Raw genomic sequence first — 16,922 nt, forward strand, 5'->3', positions numbered from 1 at the left:
TTGGTACACAGAGGGCGTAAGCCAGATGTGTCCATTCCACAAAGGAAACCGTCCTGCGCACGCACGGCACTCGGCTGTGTTTACCTGCGTTTCCTTCGCCGTGTCAGAGATCTTGACGGTGCAGTTTCGCTCTGACTCACCCTTGCTTACTGCTGTGGAAATGCATTGACTCTGCAGTACTACGAAGTGCTTGCATGAATGAATAAAGCACCTTTTCCTAAAGAGTGTCCGGGGACGTGGGTGTATTTCTAAACCTTTAGGAAACAGCTTTCACAGTTGCCAAGAAGATCGTTTCAGGAAGGAGCACACATTACTCAAAAGCCGCTTGTACACTTCTACCCCACCTCCCACAGGCTTCTAGGAGCTGCATCTTCAGAAGTACTCAGCAGGAGGGCAGGCTTGCTCCCTGCAGTTGAATTGAGGTATTCAGTGTGCAAGGAGAGGTTTCTGGACACGGCCCTGGGCAGCCTGCGCTGCCCGTCCCCGTGCCAGCGGGGCTGGGGGCATGTCGTGCTCTCCAACATCCCCCTGGAGCTGGTGGCATTTCGTGCATCTCACCGAGGTGCTGCCCATCCGTGAGGTTTTTCTCATGCTGGCAAGCTTCCACGGGGGCAAGCTTTTTCGTTTTTTTTCCCCCTCTTGGTCTCAGTCACCTCCTTCGGACAAGGGAACATTGTGTGTTTTGTGTACTGTTGTAGCTACAGCTTGAAGAATCCCCTAGATTTCCAGGCTGCCATAATGGTGTGTTTCTTTGTTTGTTTTTTTTTCCAAAATTCCCCATTTCTCATCCCTTCAGATTCAGGAGAACTGCTGTCTGTGACGTAATGGGGAAACGGGAGGCTTTGTGGCCCTTCATTCACCGTACACGAATAGCAGCTTTGAAGCGATTTCATTTGCTCTCAGAAGCAGCACCCTCTCCGATGACTAACAGTTCCTGATGGGTGAAACATAAAGTGGACTGCTTTTTTTTTTTTTTTTTACATTTTTTTTTGCTGTCAAGGCATGACGTTGGACTTTTCACTTCTGGAAACCTGCTTTCTAGCACTCTTGTCGGAATTTGCAATGTGACTCATATCAACCTCATATCAACAGGTAAATCCCAAATTACTCTTTGGAAATTTAACCAATGTCATTAATTGTTTTGTCATGTAACATCTAAGTGTCCAGGAATAGGTTACGAATCACGAACGGAAGACATTGTTATGAACTCTAATGTGACTTCTGACACATAGAAAGATCCTTACATAACATTTTCTTAGTAGGTCCATAACTTCCATCTGACATAAGCCAAGCTGGAATCTTGACCTAAAAACCTTAGGTAACAGAGACTTCCTCTGCTCCGTAGATTCATTTTTTTCAGTGATTAACTTAATGAAGAAATATTTGCATTTTTAAAATTGCATGAATAAAACTTCCAATATTTGGAGCTTGCCATGTCTTTTTCAATTAGATCAGGGAACCATCTCTCTCAAGTGGTAGATTTTAAGAGTTTTCTAAGTAGACTCTAAATAAAATCACTAAATTGATATAATAAAAAATAGATACTATTATATATTATATATAATAATACAATGTATTATACATTATGCTATTATTATAATATATAAGGATAGGGAACAGCATCCCTGTGTCATGGCCTGCCACCAGATTTCAGGGTGCCCCCAGGCAGCTCGGAAGATGCAGCTGTGCTGTCCTCCCCCGATAACATGCCTGTAGCCATCTGATGCCATTCTGCCAGGAGTGCAAAAGGTGTGGATAGAGGTCCCTGCTCCTGCAGCACCCCGTTGGGTGTCCGGATGAGCCCATTGGGGTGGCATCAGGACATCTTCCAGACAAAGGCTGCTGCTCTCCTCCATGTGAGGCTATTTCCTGCTCTGCAGGGGAGCAATACCGACAGGGCTGTCCTTAACTTTCTTCTCTTTTCTTCTGAAGTGAATTGTTGGCAGGGGTTTTCAGATGCTAGCAGTGCCGCCCTATTTATGTCCTTACAGAAATGAAGGAGTGAGGAGCACGTGCTCTGCAGGAGCAGGGGCAGCCAACGGGGCTTCCTTGGAAGAAAGCAGTATGTTTGCAGGTAAGTTAAGAAGGTGAAAGTATGTAAAATACACTAAACGTGGTCCAGCTTGACTTGCCCAAATGTCTCTTGCAGTGCCTTTTATCTTGAGCATCCTATCAAGCCAATTTTGAACAACTCTTTCTTCTACAGTTCATTTCACAACTGCTGTCTGATGAGTTTCTTTTTTCTACTCTTGGTATTACTGAGGTGTGTGGATCTTCTGGAGAAGATTGTCTCTGTCATGATTTAGCATCATCACTATGACCAATAATACAGAGAATAAACATTCGCTGTTATGAATGGTCATAAGAAAGAAACTGGTTATTGCATTTTTTGAGATGAGATAAGGCAGAACAGCTGCTCAGCAGCCAGCACAACGTGACTGCCAAGGTGAATTACGGGGACAGCTCTGCTCACTCTCTGCAGGAGCATCAGCCCCCAGCCTGAAGCCAAGCAGGGCCCTGGTGGCTCAGACCTTGAGCAGACCGACAAGGCTGCCTCCGAAGAAATGTTTTGCTAAGTAAGGGCAGCAGAAGGCTTTAGAAGCCCCGTAGCACTGGCACTGTGAGTTGCTGGCGATTGCACCCATTCCTGGCTGGGAAAGCCCTTGGTGCACCGCTGCCTGCCCACCCACAGCTCAGCTCTTCTTTCTCTGTGAGGGGACAGCGTGATGTCCCCATCCTCGGGGCACTGGGGACGGGTGAGCCATCAGCTCCCACCCCTCGGCTCCCACCGCTCACCCATCCCCTGCAGCGGCTCTGCCGCCGGTGGTCCTGGGCACGGCGATGCCAAAACGAGTTCACAGCCCCGAGGCATCCCAGCTGCCGGGCTGAGAAGCAGTCAGGTTTTTTTTTTTATTATTATTATTATAATTTGCATGTCACAGAGCGGTTGAGAAATCCCGGGCTTTCTTTTCCATCCCGTAAGACGCAGACCAGCACGTGCCAGGCGGTGAGGCAGCGTGGGCGCACGCGGTGGAGTCACCCGGCTGCCAGAGCCCCCGGGTTTCCCCCCACGCCTCCGCTGCTGCCACCGGCCTGAAACACTGGTGGGACATTGCGGTGGCCCCTGGGGACTCCCCGGCAAGCAGTGCTGCGAAGGCTCGGCACGGGTTTTGGGTGACGCGGTGTCACTCGCCTGGACAAGAAACGTGGTGCCAATGCCGGGAGGAATTAGGTCTGACATTTCTGAGCCCCCTCGGAAAAGCCAAGGCAAGAGAAACGAGTTTCATAATGCACGTTCCCAGACCGATCACCCCCGAGGCTGCTGCTCCTTCAGAGAAAAATGCCGTAAACCAGAATCGCTCGAGTTCCCCCCTGCCTTGCGTTTGGTTGTTTTCAGTTGATTCATAATTAGCAGATGCTTTTCAATTCACATTTTCCAAAGGATGAAGGACGCCTCAGTCAGAAACTGGCATCTCAGTGCAGGGCTGTGCTTTCGGTCTGTGCCACTGGCAGGAGGAGGGAAAAAATCTGAGTTTGATCTCACATGTGTAAGCAGAGATTTCTGATAAAAAATGATCCATCTGGCATGCCCTTCCGAGGTGCAAGAGGGGTTTTCATTTTTTGTTTACAACTGGTGGTGAAATCTGGATGTACAAAATACCTCCGGTGGTTAAATTTATTACCAATTTAACATCCTAAAATTTATTTATTACTGTTATAATATAAATTTTAGTTTATTTGTGGTTAACTCGAATTTTAATTTTAAATATAAGATACCTCCTGGAAGGTATTTTAATTGCAAAGATGCAAAGGCGAAGTGAGCATGGGTGCGGAGAACAGCAGCGTCCAGTGATGGGAAGGGTGTCCTTGCACTCATGTTGCTGTTGGGAGCACAGAAGGGTGGGTTGTGGGCAGTGGGCTGAGGGAGCTGCCCCTGCCTGTGCTGCTTGTGTCTGCACATCGTGCTTGGGAGTTGTCTTCTCATTGCAGCCAGTGGAAGATCCTCTTCAGCATCAGGATCAGGCGCTGAGGTCCCTTCTCTGTGGCTGCTTTCCATGTCGCTCGGGATGGCCGTAAGTAGGAAGTGGCTGATGAACCCGAATGTGGAAACCCCCCTCTCTGAAATTGGTGTTAAAAAAAAAAAAGAAGAGGAAGGAAAAAAAAGGGGAGAAAAAAGATCTGAAGCAAACGCCCTCTGCTAGCTTTCTCTCCTGTTTCAGGAAAGAGGAGCCCTGCCATTTAGCCATTTATCACCCTTTCCTCCTGGCTGGCAGCAGGTTTGCTGGAAATGGGATATCCAGCGGGACGTCCCCGGCTCTGTGCCTGCGGCTCGGGGCAGGGCAGGACAGGAGCTGCAGCCCCCAGCATCCCGGCTCAGAGCCTGCCACTGCTTGGGCTGGTGGCTTTGTGCATGGCAGCAGCGTGCTGTGAGGAACGAGGCACAGAGCCCGTTACTTTCCAGGAATTTATGCCTAGAAGCTGGGCTGCACTGGCATGGAGGGTGGGACAAACCCTGCACTCTCTTGGGATGCGCAGGTCTGAGCCTTGCACGGAGGAATCATTCCTGATAACACTTCCAGGGGATGCGGCGCTGATTTGTTGGGTTTTTGCTGGTTTCCCTCAAAAAATAACATAGGAGATGGGAGAGCCGAGGGGCTGCGAGGTGCTGGCAGAAGCCCTTTTGCTTTCTTTCCCCCCTGTGCTCTCTTCTCGAGCTGGGGCAGCCCTCGCCCTGTGTCCGCGGGCTGCCCCGCTCTGCTTCGCAGGCACGAAACCTCTTGGTTGTGAAATTGAGACTGATTCCAGTCCCGAGTTAGTGCATGCTCAAGGCAATATTAACCCAGCGAAAACCGAAACTTGTCTTTAAGAGATGGGCTATGTACAGACTCCACAGCTAATTTACTGAAACATGTGTTTCAGTTTTGGTGAAAGGTGAATCGATGAGAGCTCTGCCTGGCTATTGGAGTGATTCATTTGCTCCCCAGATAATTCAAAAATGGAGTTAGTAGCAGTGAGCAGTCAGTTTCTCCTCTATTAGGCATCATTTAGTGCCTGCACCATCAGCACATTTTGCCCTCCCGGACAAACCCCAGCTCCGTGGGACAGGCAGTTCCAGTGCTCGCCCAAATTCGAGGCCGAGGAGCTGTCTAAAAATGCTGAATCTGGCGGCTGGTCCCCTTCTCTCCTGGGCATTACAGATCATTTTAAAAGCTGTGCCATTCAAAGCTATTGTCTGTCTGAAGCTTGCAAGGAGGGAAGGAGTGGTTTGATATTTCATAGAGAAACGGCCCCACAGGGTACAATTCCCTCACTGGCTGCACCTAGTGTATTTTGAAGTATTTGGTGGTGCTATTGCTTATCTAGAAGCAGGGGTAATGAGCCCCAGTAACTCTGTGCATGTTCTGTTTATTTATTTGTTTATTTATTTATTATTTTGTGTCATTTTCTTTTTTGTTTTAAATCTCTGTTTGCTCCAGACAGAGCCTGATAAGCGAGGCCACATTCTGGGTCTGTTCACTTGAATTTTCAAAGTGAAGAACTTTTCTCCAGCGTTGGCTATTTTTGTTCTTGACTCCTCTTCATATCTCCGCCTCCTGTCACCAACTGCCCCCTTTCCAAGGTGCTCACTTGCTCCTTCGGCAGCATCCCCACGGGAGCCCTCCAGGACTGCAGGAACAAGAGAAACACTGCAATAAATGGTAACGCAAATAACGACTGCGGCTCTAATTACAAGAGAGAACAAGGATTAAAATTAGAACTGAGCATTGTAAACAAATCTAAATCCTGCAGGGAAGATGTGTGGGGGGCTTCTCGTGGGTTTTGAAAGTGGAAGTCAATTTGCTTCAGTCGTTTCTCGTGTTCACTGAGCCCAGCTCTCTCCGTCGAGAAAGACCTCTCAAGAAAGTTTCGTTTCTCTGCGAAGTGTTGGTCCTGCAGCCCCGTGCAGCCCTGCAGGCCACCGCCGCGCTGCCGACGTGGGTTGAGGTCACAGCTCTTCTTCATCGTTTTTTTCCCCCTGTACACTGGTGTCACCGCTTGTTTACAGGAGCCCTATTATTAATATGTCGGATGCCCACATCAAAAGGCTTCTGAAACCTCCTGGAAACTGAAAAAGCCTCATTGATAGAACCTGTGTTCAGTCTTGTTGGTAGATTTGAGTCTTTGAAATACGTGTGTATGAGGGCTAGTGCCTAGCTCAGCACCGGTGCTGGGCTTTACATCATTCGTTAGTGGAAGCTTTCGTTTATCTTCAATAGCAAGGAAGCTCTTCTCAGGCACTTTTACCTCAATTTTTGCTGAAATGGCCAATTTCCTTAGCACAGCGGGGAAAAGGAAAAAAGCAAATCATCAAAGTTCACTCTCTGGCTGCGAAATCTTGCAGAAACGATCACAAGTGACTGGGTACCCGAGCAGGGTGACTGCGAAACCTTACGGAAAATTCCTCGACTGCTGCAGGTTCGGGATGAAAACTTTCCAAGAGCAATTCGTTTCTCCATCCAGTCCCCCGAGGTAGCAATCCCCGAAGCTGTTGCTCTGGGCACGGCGGGGGACGCTGCCTTGCAAGCACGGGGCGGTGGGCAGCTGGAACAAGCTAGCAGGAGCTGCTCTTTAGCTGTGCTATGACACTGTAAAGACCTGAAATATGCATTTCCCTTTGAGGAAGATGCCATTTATGATAACCAAAATATGAGTTCACGTTTTTATCAAAACTGGGTAAGCAAGTATTTAACCTTCAACACCCCCCACCCCCCTACACCAGTGACTAAATGAATGGTTTTCTGCAGAAGAGCTATGTCGGTGTACAAGATCCTCCACCGCGCTTTTCTCCTTCCACAAAGATGAATCTTAGAGGGAAAAAGAAATAAAAAAAAAAAAACTTTTTTTGCTTTTTTTTATATCCTCTTTGGGTAAAATCCTGGCGTGGTGGCAGCCCTGCCACCGGTGAGTCATACGCATGACATCGCATCTGCTCTGTGAAGGCGGTGGCTGAGGCAGTGGCATTTTCTATGACGTGCAGCCCTGCATAGCCGCGAGCTGAGGATGTCCAGCGAGGCCAGCGTGAGCCCAGGGCCACTGCAGCAGCGGGGAGCTGCTCCCCGGGGACAACCGCGGCTCTGTCCCCTTTCCGATGCTGCGGGTAAATGGCAGAAGCAGCTCCAGAGGGACAGGAGTTGACATCTCCACCCAGGGGATGCTTTAAAGCGCGGTGCTCAGATGTCATCTCAGGGTGGTGTCACACCTCGGGGTGCTCTCCTGGAGCTCCCCTGAGGCAACGACAGCCCCAGGCTGCCCCTTTAGGGTTTGTGATCGGCCCGGCTGGGGCTGCGTGCCTGCTGCCCAGGCTCTTCCAGGCACCCGTGGAAAAGCAGCTCTGGAGAAGTTAAACGTGGGGAAAGAAGTGTGCCTGCCAAAGTGGAGCATCTGCAGTGTTAAGCAGGGCGTTTCCATGCAGGGTGTTAGGATAACAGCTATGGATGGAGGAAAATTAAGGTTTTAGGGCACATTTCTCAGGTCTTGAGACCCCTTCCTGAGCCCTGCCGGGAGCGGGGCTGGGCAGGACCCCTCTGCCAGCTCCCCACTGGAAATCCTGGCATCATCTGGGGTCTGGCTCCATGGGCTTGGTGCTTCGCTTGTCCCTGGCCGAGCAGGAGCTGCGCCGGGTGAGACTGAGCCGTGCCCAGCCTGCCGCTCCCCGACAGGCGGGACTCAGAGCTCGATTTTCAGAATTATTAAAGTGGTTATGGTTAGAAACGTGACTGAGAAGAGGGCACATAATGTACCACACCTAGCAGCCGATTATTCCTCACAGAGCTCTTTCTGAGTCATTTGATGAGTTTACCGAGAAAAACAATTTTTTACTTTTGTCAGCAGCATTGCAGAGCTGTGGCTGAGCAGGCGGCGAGGCTGCTCTGATAACAGGTCCCTGGTTTCTGTCGATAATGAACTGCACTAATTAAGAGACAGAAGAGCAGCCAGATTTTCGGAGGCCAGGACGGGGCAGGGCAACACATTTCCACCGTGAGCTGCAGCGTGCACTGGTGCAGAAGCTAATGGAAAGAGTGACGCCGAGGCAGGGACTGTCCTCAGGGCACCGGGGCAAACCCCTGCCTTTCGGGAGGACCGGTCCAGATCAGCACTTGTTCACATGAGGTTTGAGAAGGGCTCCAGATTTGAGGGTCAGGTGGTTGCTTGACAATGAAACCGCTGTTTTTTCAGGGGCTGAGAACCACCCAGAGCTGCAGCACGGCTGCAATTAATCGTCCCATCGGCACCTGGCGCTGATCAGGGCACGGCAGCCTGACAGCGCCCTGCAGTACCTGAGGAATTACTCTTGTGCATAAAAACCAAGTCAAAAGGTTTTCCTCTGCCTGTGGAAATCCTTTGGCAAGGGTCTTGGTTAGCCACAGTATCACCAACAGAGATGGTAAATCTTACCAGCTGCTTTTCTCGAACATTTTTGTCCCGGGTGGCTGAGTTGCTTTTTGTGGATCTTCTCCTGAAACATGTCACGAAGAGCTCCTCGAGCTCAGATATTGTCACTGGTCTTTGCAGTTAAGTCTGGATTTTTTTTTTTTTTATTAAAATTACTACAGGCATTTCTATCATTCATGTCGTCTATTTCTGGGGATCTGTGTACAAACCATTATCAGCTTCAGATCTGAAATGCTGGAGCACCTAAAACTGCTGTGAAATATGAGTAATACAGTACAGAATGGCAAACCAAGAATGGTCTGCAAAGCATTATCAGATCTCCTTACAGAATGAAACTACATTGAGATGCACTGTTGAAACTGGTACCTTATCACTCTGAAATCCTTTACTGGAAATCTAGTGTTGATGTGTGTGTGTGGCCAGTTCTTGACAGCACGGCTCCTGTTCAGATCACAATGTCTTGATGGCGGATGTTTTTTTCTAAGTTAGTTTGTTGTTTGTTTGTTTATTGTTGGTGGGTTTTTTTAATTATTTTTATTTTTTTTAGGATGAAATGAAAGCTTTTGGATATCTGACTAGCTGGTGGATCAGTGGTGTACCCCAACGAGCAAGGCTCAGAAGCTGGCAGCATGTGGCGTGTACAGGGATGGCTCTCCAGGGGGATGCTGCAGCCCCTGGGAGCCTACGAGCAGACCGCAGGCTGCTCAGAGGGCTGCTTTCCACTTTTATTAATAACTTTGAGGCAAGCTAGTGATGTTCAGGGCTTGTCTTCTTACCTTTTAATCCCCTGTCATGGTGTCAGCCAGCTAACAGCCCTCCGTGCTGTGTGTTACTATGTCACGGCTACTTTCCTTGTGCCCCATCCCACCGTGCCTGCCATGAAAGCCCTGGGGAGGAGCCCCCCCACTTGCTGCAGGCAGCCTGGGAGGACGGGGGACAGGACCACGTCCCAGCGTGCAGCTGTACATGAAAGCCTTAATTACGCCAAGAACGCCTCAGGGAGTCAATTCCCAGCTGATCTCACCTGCGTTGTCACGCTGTCGGGGTTCAGAAATCCCTATTCTTTTCCTCTTCCTTCCCAGAGCGTATGAGACACAGCTTGCTGTTTTATTGAGGATGTTCTCCTGTTGCTGCAGCTGGCACACAGATGAGAGCCTCTGTTACGCATCTGCGTGGGGAAAGCTGAGCCGAGAAGATTTGCTCCGACCAGGAGCTGGTCCAATGCCTGCTGAAATCCTGCCGTGCCCTCAGCAGGCACACTGTGCCCCCTCTTCTCCAAAGGGCACACGCTGGGGACCCTCAGAGGTGCAGCACTGGCAGTCAAACACCATCACTGTGCACGTACTTGAAAAAACACAAGGAAAAGTTATGGATCCTGTCCCACACTCTCCAACATCGTTGTTCTCTCTCTCACTCGAGGCAAGGCTCACGTTCTTGCTGCTGCTTTGCGAGTGGAAGCACAGCAAGGCCAAGGGACCCCCAGGGCCATGATGAATATGTAGGGAAGCAAAGCCCTGAGCCCCCCTGTCCAACATCTCCCTCCTGTTCCCCTCTTACCCCATCGTCTTCTCCCTACGGGCTGCTGGGCAGATTTTAACCCCTGACAGTTTCTTGCCTGCTGGTGTTTGGTGACCTGCCTTTAGGGCATCAGTTACCAAAAAGGAAGATGTTCAGTTACCAAAATGAAAAGAGAAATCCCTTCTTCTCATCTGCAATTTACATAATGAAGTAAGAACTCGCTGCCTCTTCCCTCATTTCCTCACCTGGGCTGGGTGTGCACCCGGCTGCCTGGGAAAGCTGCAGGGCCCTCGGGTGCCTCTTCCTCTGCTGCGAGCTCACCTTTTGCTGCAATTCCGTGCAGCAGCTGGGAATTTGGGGAGGAAGGCATAGGTTAATGCCACGTGCTGCCGAGAACTCCAACACCTCAGCAAGAGCAAATGCAACCTGCTGCAGATTTGGACCTGCCTTTTGGCTGTTTTCTTTGACCGTGCTAAGGCACGGGGCTGAGGGAGGCACGTTGGGTGCATTTGTGGTAATTTCAGCTGTATGCAATACTGTGACTAGCCCGGGCATAAAATCTATTTGCCTAGTGTTACTGTGATGATAGATATACTCTCAAGATTGAGCTCAGTTATCAATAAATTACTCACTCTGCAAAACTTGAAGTAACAGCCCCCGTGCACAAGCTTTCACACACAAGACCTGCATTGCAACAGCCGTGTTCGGGCTCCTGCTCTGCCCCAGAGCATCGTGGCTGGTTTGTGGGGCTGCAAGGACACCTCTGCCCCCTCTGGTCCCTCTGAGCATCCCTACTGGGTGCAGGGAGCCTGAGAAGGTTTTTTCACCGCTCATTTTTCTTTGCAGGCTGTATTTGGCTATGTCCAAAAGGGTTACACAAACGACTAACCTAACCTTGAAGCCAAAAGCCTGGTGAACCCACTTGTGTTTTGCCCCCTTTGCATGACAGCATGCCCCAGCTGGCAAACCCTGCTCCCAGGGGACTGTCTGCATCCAAAAGGCCGGTGTGAGAAGGTGCCAGCTCTGCTCAAGGACCTTGGCTGCACCATCAGGTTTTTCTCAGGCGATGCTCGCAGCGGCATGAGCATGGACCTTGCAGTCAAAGTCTTTGCCTGTGGGTAGAACTGCCCTGCTGCCACTGGGCTGGTACGTTTTAAAGGTTTGATTGAAATTCATCCCCTTCAAGCTTTGGTTTGTGCGTAGTGCTCACCTAAGTTACCAGCGCTCCTGAAAACCTAAGGACTTTTTGCAGCCCCGAGCTGCTGTCCCTCTCGGACCCCAATGTCTCCGGACACCCGGCACACGCAGACGGAGGCGTGTCCATCCCCGCAGCGAGCCTGAGAGCAGGGTCTCCCAAAACCAGAGGATGAAGGTCTCACACACCAGGACAGCGGTGGAGAATGGCCTCAGCAGCTTCCTGACTCCCCCTGCATTGGCCAGGGGGCATCGCCAGGACTGTGCCGGGGGACCCGCAGCCCCGAGTGCTGCGTGGCAGAGATGCCGCCCCCACCCCTCGGTCACAGCTTCCCAACCCCGGGCGGCAGCAATGCCAGGATTTCCCGCCTCCAGATGCAAGGGAAACACCTCTGGGTGAAAGAGTTGGAATTACAAAGGGAAATATATGCTGGGAAAAGCAAGAAAAGTCCCAAAAGTTAATCCGAGAGCTATTTCCTCCCAGTACCTGGATAAAAACGCGTTCTTCGGAGCTCTCCAGGTCAGACGTTGACGAGACGGGTGAACCCGTGGCAAAGAAGGTAAGGTACTGGCTTTGTCCTTCTGCTGCATGTCCCTTTTATCTCCTGGTACTCCTATACCGAGCTGCTGTGAGGTTTTTGTTTATGAATAGCCTTTATTTTCAGTTACAAAACTTAAAAAGTTTTTTTTAAAAAAAAGTTATTTACAGTTACAAAACCTACATTTGGAGTATCGGTGCTGTTTCAGAGAGAAAGCATTTTCCTTCGGGAACTGCCTTTGGGATCTGCTGCTTTCAGTCACACTTACCTTCAGTCCAGCTGTCCAGTAGACTTTTAAATACCTAATTTATCTGCTGAAAATTTTGGAGAAGAGCTTTGTCTATTTACATGCTACCTTTTACTGGCTTTTTTTTTTTTCCTTCTTTTGGGATCTTTTAGTAAATACTTGTTCTTATATAATTTTTTTCTTTGGCACCTGGGGAAGAAAGAAGAAATAGTTAAGAGATACCAATCAGTGTGTTGCTTTTAGACATACATACCTCTATGTGTACAACCAGTGCTATATAGAATGTGTATATTTTCAGAAATATGATTGTGCCATTTAGCTTGTGGCATATACATCCAAACATACTTGTCAGATGTATTTACTTCTGTGATCTCAGCTAGTATTTTACATATAAACTGTGATGAGGTGAGCAATGAACGTTAAACAATTTGCTGGAAATCTTAATAAGAACTATTGAATTATTTTTCTTCTGTGTTTTTTAGAGGAGAGACATTGAGGAAACACAGGCTTGAGCAGGTCTCCCCGGCAGCAGCATGAAGGGCTCCCGCTTACTCCTCTGCCTCTGCTCCGTGACTTGCTGGTTGAGTCTGATGCCGGCAGCTGAGAACAAAATCTTCCACTTCGGACCCTGCAGGATTTTAATGAGTGTCACCGAGATCAGGTCTGGCTTCACTGCAATTAAAGCAAACATCGTAAGTATTGCCACGGGCTCCTGGGGAGCTGGGGATCTGTGCGGCCAGCAGTTCCCAAAGCCCTGTGGAGCTGGTGCATCCATCGCCACGTCTTCTCTTCCCACGCAGCAAGCCCGAGACCCCATCAGGACCCTGAGCATCCTGTCGCACCCGCAGTCTCTGCACAAGGTCAAGGTAGGCGCCCGTACCGTGCCTCCACTTCTCTGACTAATTTTGACCAGCTCGCTTGCTAACACCAGTCATAAAGAATTCCAGTTCAGAAGGGTTTGGTGAGTTGTAGTAGTGCAATTTCTAAATTCCTGCGAAGCACAGGCACTGACAGAAAGAACACGTCAGGGAGGATAAAGTGATGCGGATCACGTATGTGAAAAGAGGTGGGTGTCCTGCTGCAGTTCCTGCGCGGTGTGGGCTCGCTGAGCTGTCTGCCTTTCTCTAGAAATGTGGGCAGCCGCTTGCTGGTGCTCGCCCTGCTCCCATTCCTTTCTGCCAGGCGGTCGTGGTGGCCCTTGGTTTCCTGAGAAATATAAACAAGGTCTTTGCAGCTCTCACACTCCAAGGTACTAGACACGGGTCACTGCTTCAGGCCTATAATACCCAGCTACAAAATCAGCTGATCATTTTGGTGATAAGGATGGATCTAGAAAATCAGCCTAAAATACCCATCTATACATATTATCAATACATGCCAAGAAGGGCTGGAAAAGCTTTCACGACACAAAGCATCACGCTGTCAGCTTCTGTCTTTAGCGTCAGAGACGGCTTGGTCTAGCTGTGGAGAGAAGGACGGGTGACTACGGGTTTGTAGAACTCTGGAAGACCTCTTAAAAGTAGAATTTATTGCTTAAGTCTTCAGATCGATGCTGCATCATCCATAACCTCTTCAACTTCTACATGGACAAAGTCTTCAAGCACTGCCAGACTGAGGACTCATACATCAACCGGAAAATCAGCAGCATAGCCAACTCCTTCCTCAGCATCAAGAAGAAACTCGAGCAGTGTGTAAGTCTTGGTTGTTGCTAACATTCACTTTCAGCTGTTAGTATTTGGTGTGTAAATAAACCTAAGTGCTTCATAACTTACAAAATATTTATTTATAAAAAAGATTTTAACAAGAATATGAAGAAGTATGAAATGAATAGTTCGTTTCCACTAAGAAATTTTTGTATTTGCTCATTCATCAGCCAGCTCCCATGGTGGCTCTCAAAAACTGTCTCTCTGTCCACCCAAGTGTCCTAAGCTGAAGTCTGATTTAAGGACCCGCAGCCTTTTGCATAATTGAACAAGATCTCAGTGTATATTATACAATAGTTTAACTAGATAGTATAACTAGAAAGGAATTTCATATCTTTAAAAATGACCCCCCCATGCCTAATGAATTCTATTTCATTTTTCTAGCATAATCAAAATAAGTGCTTGTGTGGCCAGGAATCCACTGAGAAATTTAAGCAAATACTTGCGAACTACGAAGGGGTAAGTTGATGATTCTGTCCAGTAATTAATGCAGCCATTCGGAGTCTCCTTAGGCTCCGTGGTCCTCACTATCAACCTGTTCCCTTACATCCCTTTCAGCTGAATATCACATCTGCAGCAATTAAATCCCTGGGCGAGCTGGACATCCTTCTGGACTGGATGGAGAAATCTCGTTAGAGCGGGAGGCAAGAACCACCCGCTAACGAGGCTGCTGGCAGGTTGCACCCCTCGGCCGTACGCAGGACAGTAACGCCCTGTCCCAGAGCAATCCCACTGATGCAGCTGAAGTTGGATCAGACTCCTGGTGTTTTGCTACCCAGGTGAACAGGCAGATGTGTCAGCAGGGTCTTGCATTTAGATGGAAATACGGAGTTTGTTCGCACTCACATATCTGACTTCTATCAAAGGACACTTTACAAGGGAAAACTCTGTATTTCTCTTGCTTGCAGACATAAGCTATGATAATTTAATAAAAGTATTGTTTAAATTATAAACTCTTTGTATATTCATGAGCGCCCAGTGTCTGGGAGGAACTACTCTGATACAGCTGATGCTACAGACAGTCTCGCAAGTCTGGTTTCAGTCTTTTGAGGCTGCTTCTGCTGCCGTGTTCTGGCTGAAAGTAGGTGCATTGTGTGAGAAAATAGGTCCTCACAGGTGCTGCAGGCCTAAGAAATCTGTGTTTCCTTTTCAGATGGTATTTTCTGCCTTATCAGTAGAAAAAAGTTTACTATGCAAAAAAAAGTTTACTGTGTGGTTGCTGAATAGAAAAAACTTCTTGTGTGCATTATTGTAATTTACTGACACTCAGTAGCACATTTTGTGGAAGTCTGATGCACTTACTGTAAACAAACCCAATTTGAAACTGTGCTGAGTCTGTGTATGTCAAAATTTTGAGGAATTATGTTTCTAGTTGGCGAAACTGTCTGAATTCACCGTGGCGTCCTTCTGTAGCAGATGCAGTCCCTACTGGCAATGGCATGCATTCAGATGTGCACAAGAGCCTGTGAGCACGTCTCTACATGCTAGTGATAAAAAAAAAAATGAAACAAGTAATGTTGGGTTATTTTTATTTTGTACAAATTGTCAGCAAGCATGAGGCTTAGGAACTCTTATTTTGTGTATTTTCAAATGAAAGCAGGTGTGTTTGTGTATTTCCCTGTGTTCAGGAGCGATCAGGCTAGGGGTGTCTGGCCAGGGCAGAGGCCCACGTGTGAGCGGGCAGAGGCAGGGAGGGTGCTGCCATCCGGGTGCCTCCGGGAGGCTCCTTCACAGCCTGTTGCTCTTTCAGAACAAGCTCCTTGTGCCCTCAAGGAGGAGCCAGCTCCTGCTGCAGCTTCACCCATTGCAGGCAGCACCTGGCCAAGGCTTTCTGGATCACGCCAGCATCCCTGCACGAGGCCAGTGTCTGCCACATCCAGTGTCGGAAAAATGAAGCAATGCGAAGGAGGAGAAGGAGGAGGAGAGCCCTCGTCTGTTCCCCAAAAGACCCAGTCTTGAGACTTGACTGAGACCTGAGACCCAAACGCTCGTCAGCATTTGCCTGCAGTGCATGTGCGTGTGCTTCTTGCTGAGCAGGATTTGGTGATTCACTTGCAAAGAAAGAGCTCCTTGATTGCTCACTAACCTTGCTCAAATATTGGCTTATGCTGTTCAGGGCCTTCCTTCCCTTAATTTCCTTTCCCGTTACTAGGTTTTTGCAGTGTGACATCCATTTGCCTTGGTGTCAGGGTGTGAATGGGTGAACACATGGCTCTCCCTGCTCTGTCAGTGCTCACGGAAGCTAATCTTTCAACATCAGCACCTCGAAACCAACCATTTAAGGATGACAGATATTTTCCATATTCCACAACCTTCTATTAACGAGAAAATATGAATGAAGTGGTGAGACAGCTCCTCACCGACCAAAGGAAATCAGCAGTGTCACTAACTGGTGAAGGAGCTGAGGCTGCTTGGTGATGTCCATGAGGACCTCTCCATTGATCAGGGTGGGATTTGGACCACAGCTCAGGGCAGGAGCTGGGTTCTGTTGCACATCCTCAGCTTGTGCTGTCACAATTACCATTATTTATCTGATTTCATTGTGTAGCCTATGCAGAGGGTCTTATGCCTCAAACCACACGTCTTACCACCGAGCAGTAAATTCACACTTCTCACCCCTTGCAAAGGCATGCAGCAGGTGAGGGACAGGCACCTCGTGCACTGAGGTGCATGAGCAGGGAGCCAGCATCTGGAAGCAGAGCACACAGTCACGGTCAGAGCCGGCGGGGAGGATGCTGCACCCACACTCTCTTTGCCTCCTTCACTACTCTCCGGGAGCTCAGCATCTCGCTCCCGTGCAGGGGCAGCGCCATGCAGGAGGAGCAGTGCTGAGGAAAGGACGCCTGCAGGCAGGTGGAGGAGGAAGCTGCTTTGCAAAGGGAGAGAAAGTGGGGTTTTCTCCTCTTGGAAGTTTCGAAACCTTAGCATTCTCCTGCAGCTTTATTACTGCTCAGCCCCTGGGGACACTTTCCGAGCGCACGCCTTTCCTATTGCACCAGAATCATCCACTCACTTCCAGCAACTGCGGGCAGGAGCAGACCTGTCCTGACCTCTCTGCTTCTTGCAGCACCCGAGCCCCTTCCTGCCGTGCTACAGAGAGGATGCAGCCCAGGGTCTGGGGCAGATGAGCTAGAGCCTGATATCTGAGCTCCTGTGATAGCGATTGCAGTGCTGGAGGGAGAACAGCCCTACGCATCAAACTGCGGGGCCGGGAGGGGAAACACAGAAATAAATACCAGCCGACCTGCTGCCCTCCTGCTTGTCCTGAGCCAAAATTGTCTCAGCTCG

At 49.1% G+C, this 16,922-nt stretch overlaps 1 protein-coding gene and 1 long non-coding RNA gene across 4 annotated transcripts; both read left to right on the plus strand.

Annotated features, from left to right (window-relative positions):
• Positions 1–195: 195 nt before the first annotated feature.
• Positions 196–9,807, plus strand: LOC106041266 (uncharacterized). 3 transcript variants are annotated; one of them, XR_010826553.1, is made up of 4 exons: positions 196–1,092; positions 1,992–4,073; positions 5,478–8,552; positions 8,981–9,807. It is a non-coding gene; the product is annotated as an uncharacterized lncRNA (long non-coding RNA). The 3 variants fall into 3 exon arrangements; XR_001210409.3 differs by having other exon boundaries at positions 5,478–8,425; XR_010826554.1 differs by having other exon boundaries at positions 5,482–8,425.
• Positions 9,808–12,392: 2,585 nt separating this feature from the next.
• On the plus strand, positions 12,393–15,137 carry IL20 (interleukin 20). The gene is made up of 5 exons (XM_013189611.3): positions 12,393–12,623; positions 12,732–12,797; positions 13,470–13,622; positions 14,019–14,093; positions 14,193–15,137. The coding sequence occupies exons 1-5, from the start codon at positions 12,465–12,467 to the stop codon at positions 14,268–14,270; spliced, it is 531 nt and encodes a 176-aa protein (XP_013045065.1). The 5' UTR covers positions 12,393–12,464; the 3' UTR covers positions 14,271–15,137.
• Positions 15,138–16,922: the final 1,785 nt, after the last annotated feature.

Source organism: Anser cygnoides, chromosome 25, assembly GCF_040182565.1.
Source record: "Anser cygnoides isolate HZ-2024a breed goose chromosome 25, Taihu_goose_T2T_genome, whole genome shotgun sequence".
Classification (NCBI taxonomy): Eukaryota; Metazoa; Chordata; class Aves; order Anseriformes; family Anatidae; genus Anser; species Anser cygnoides.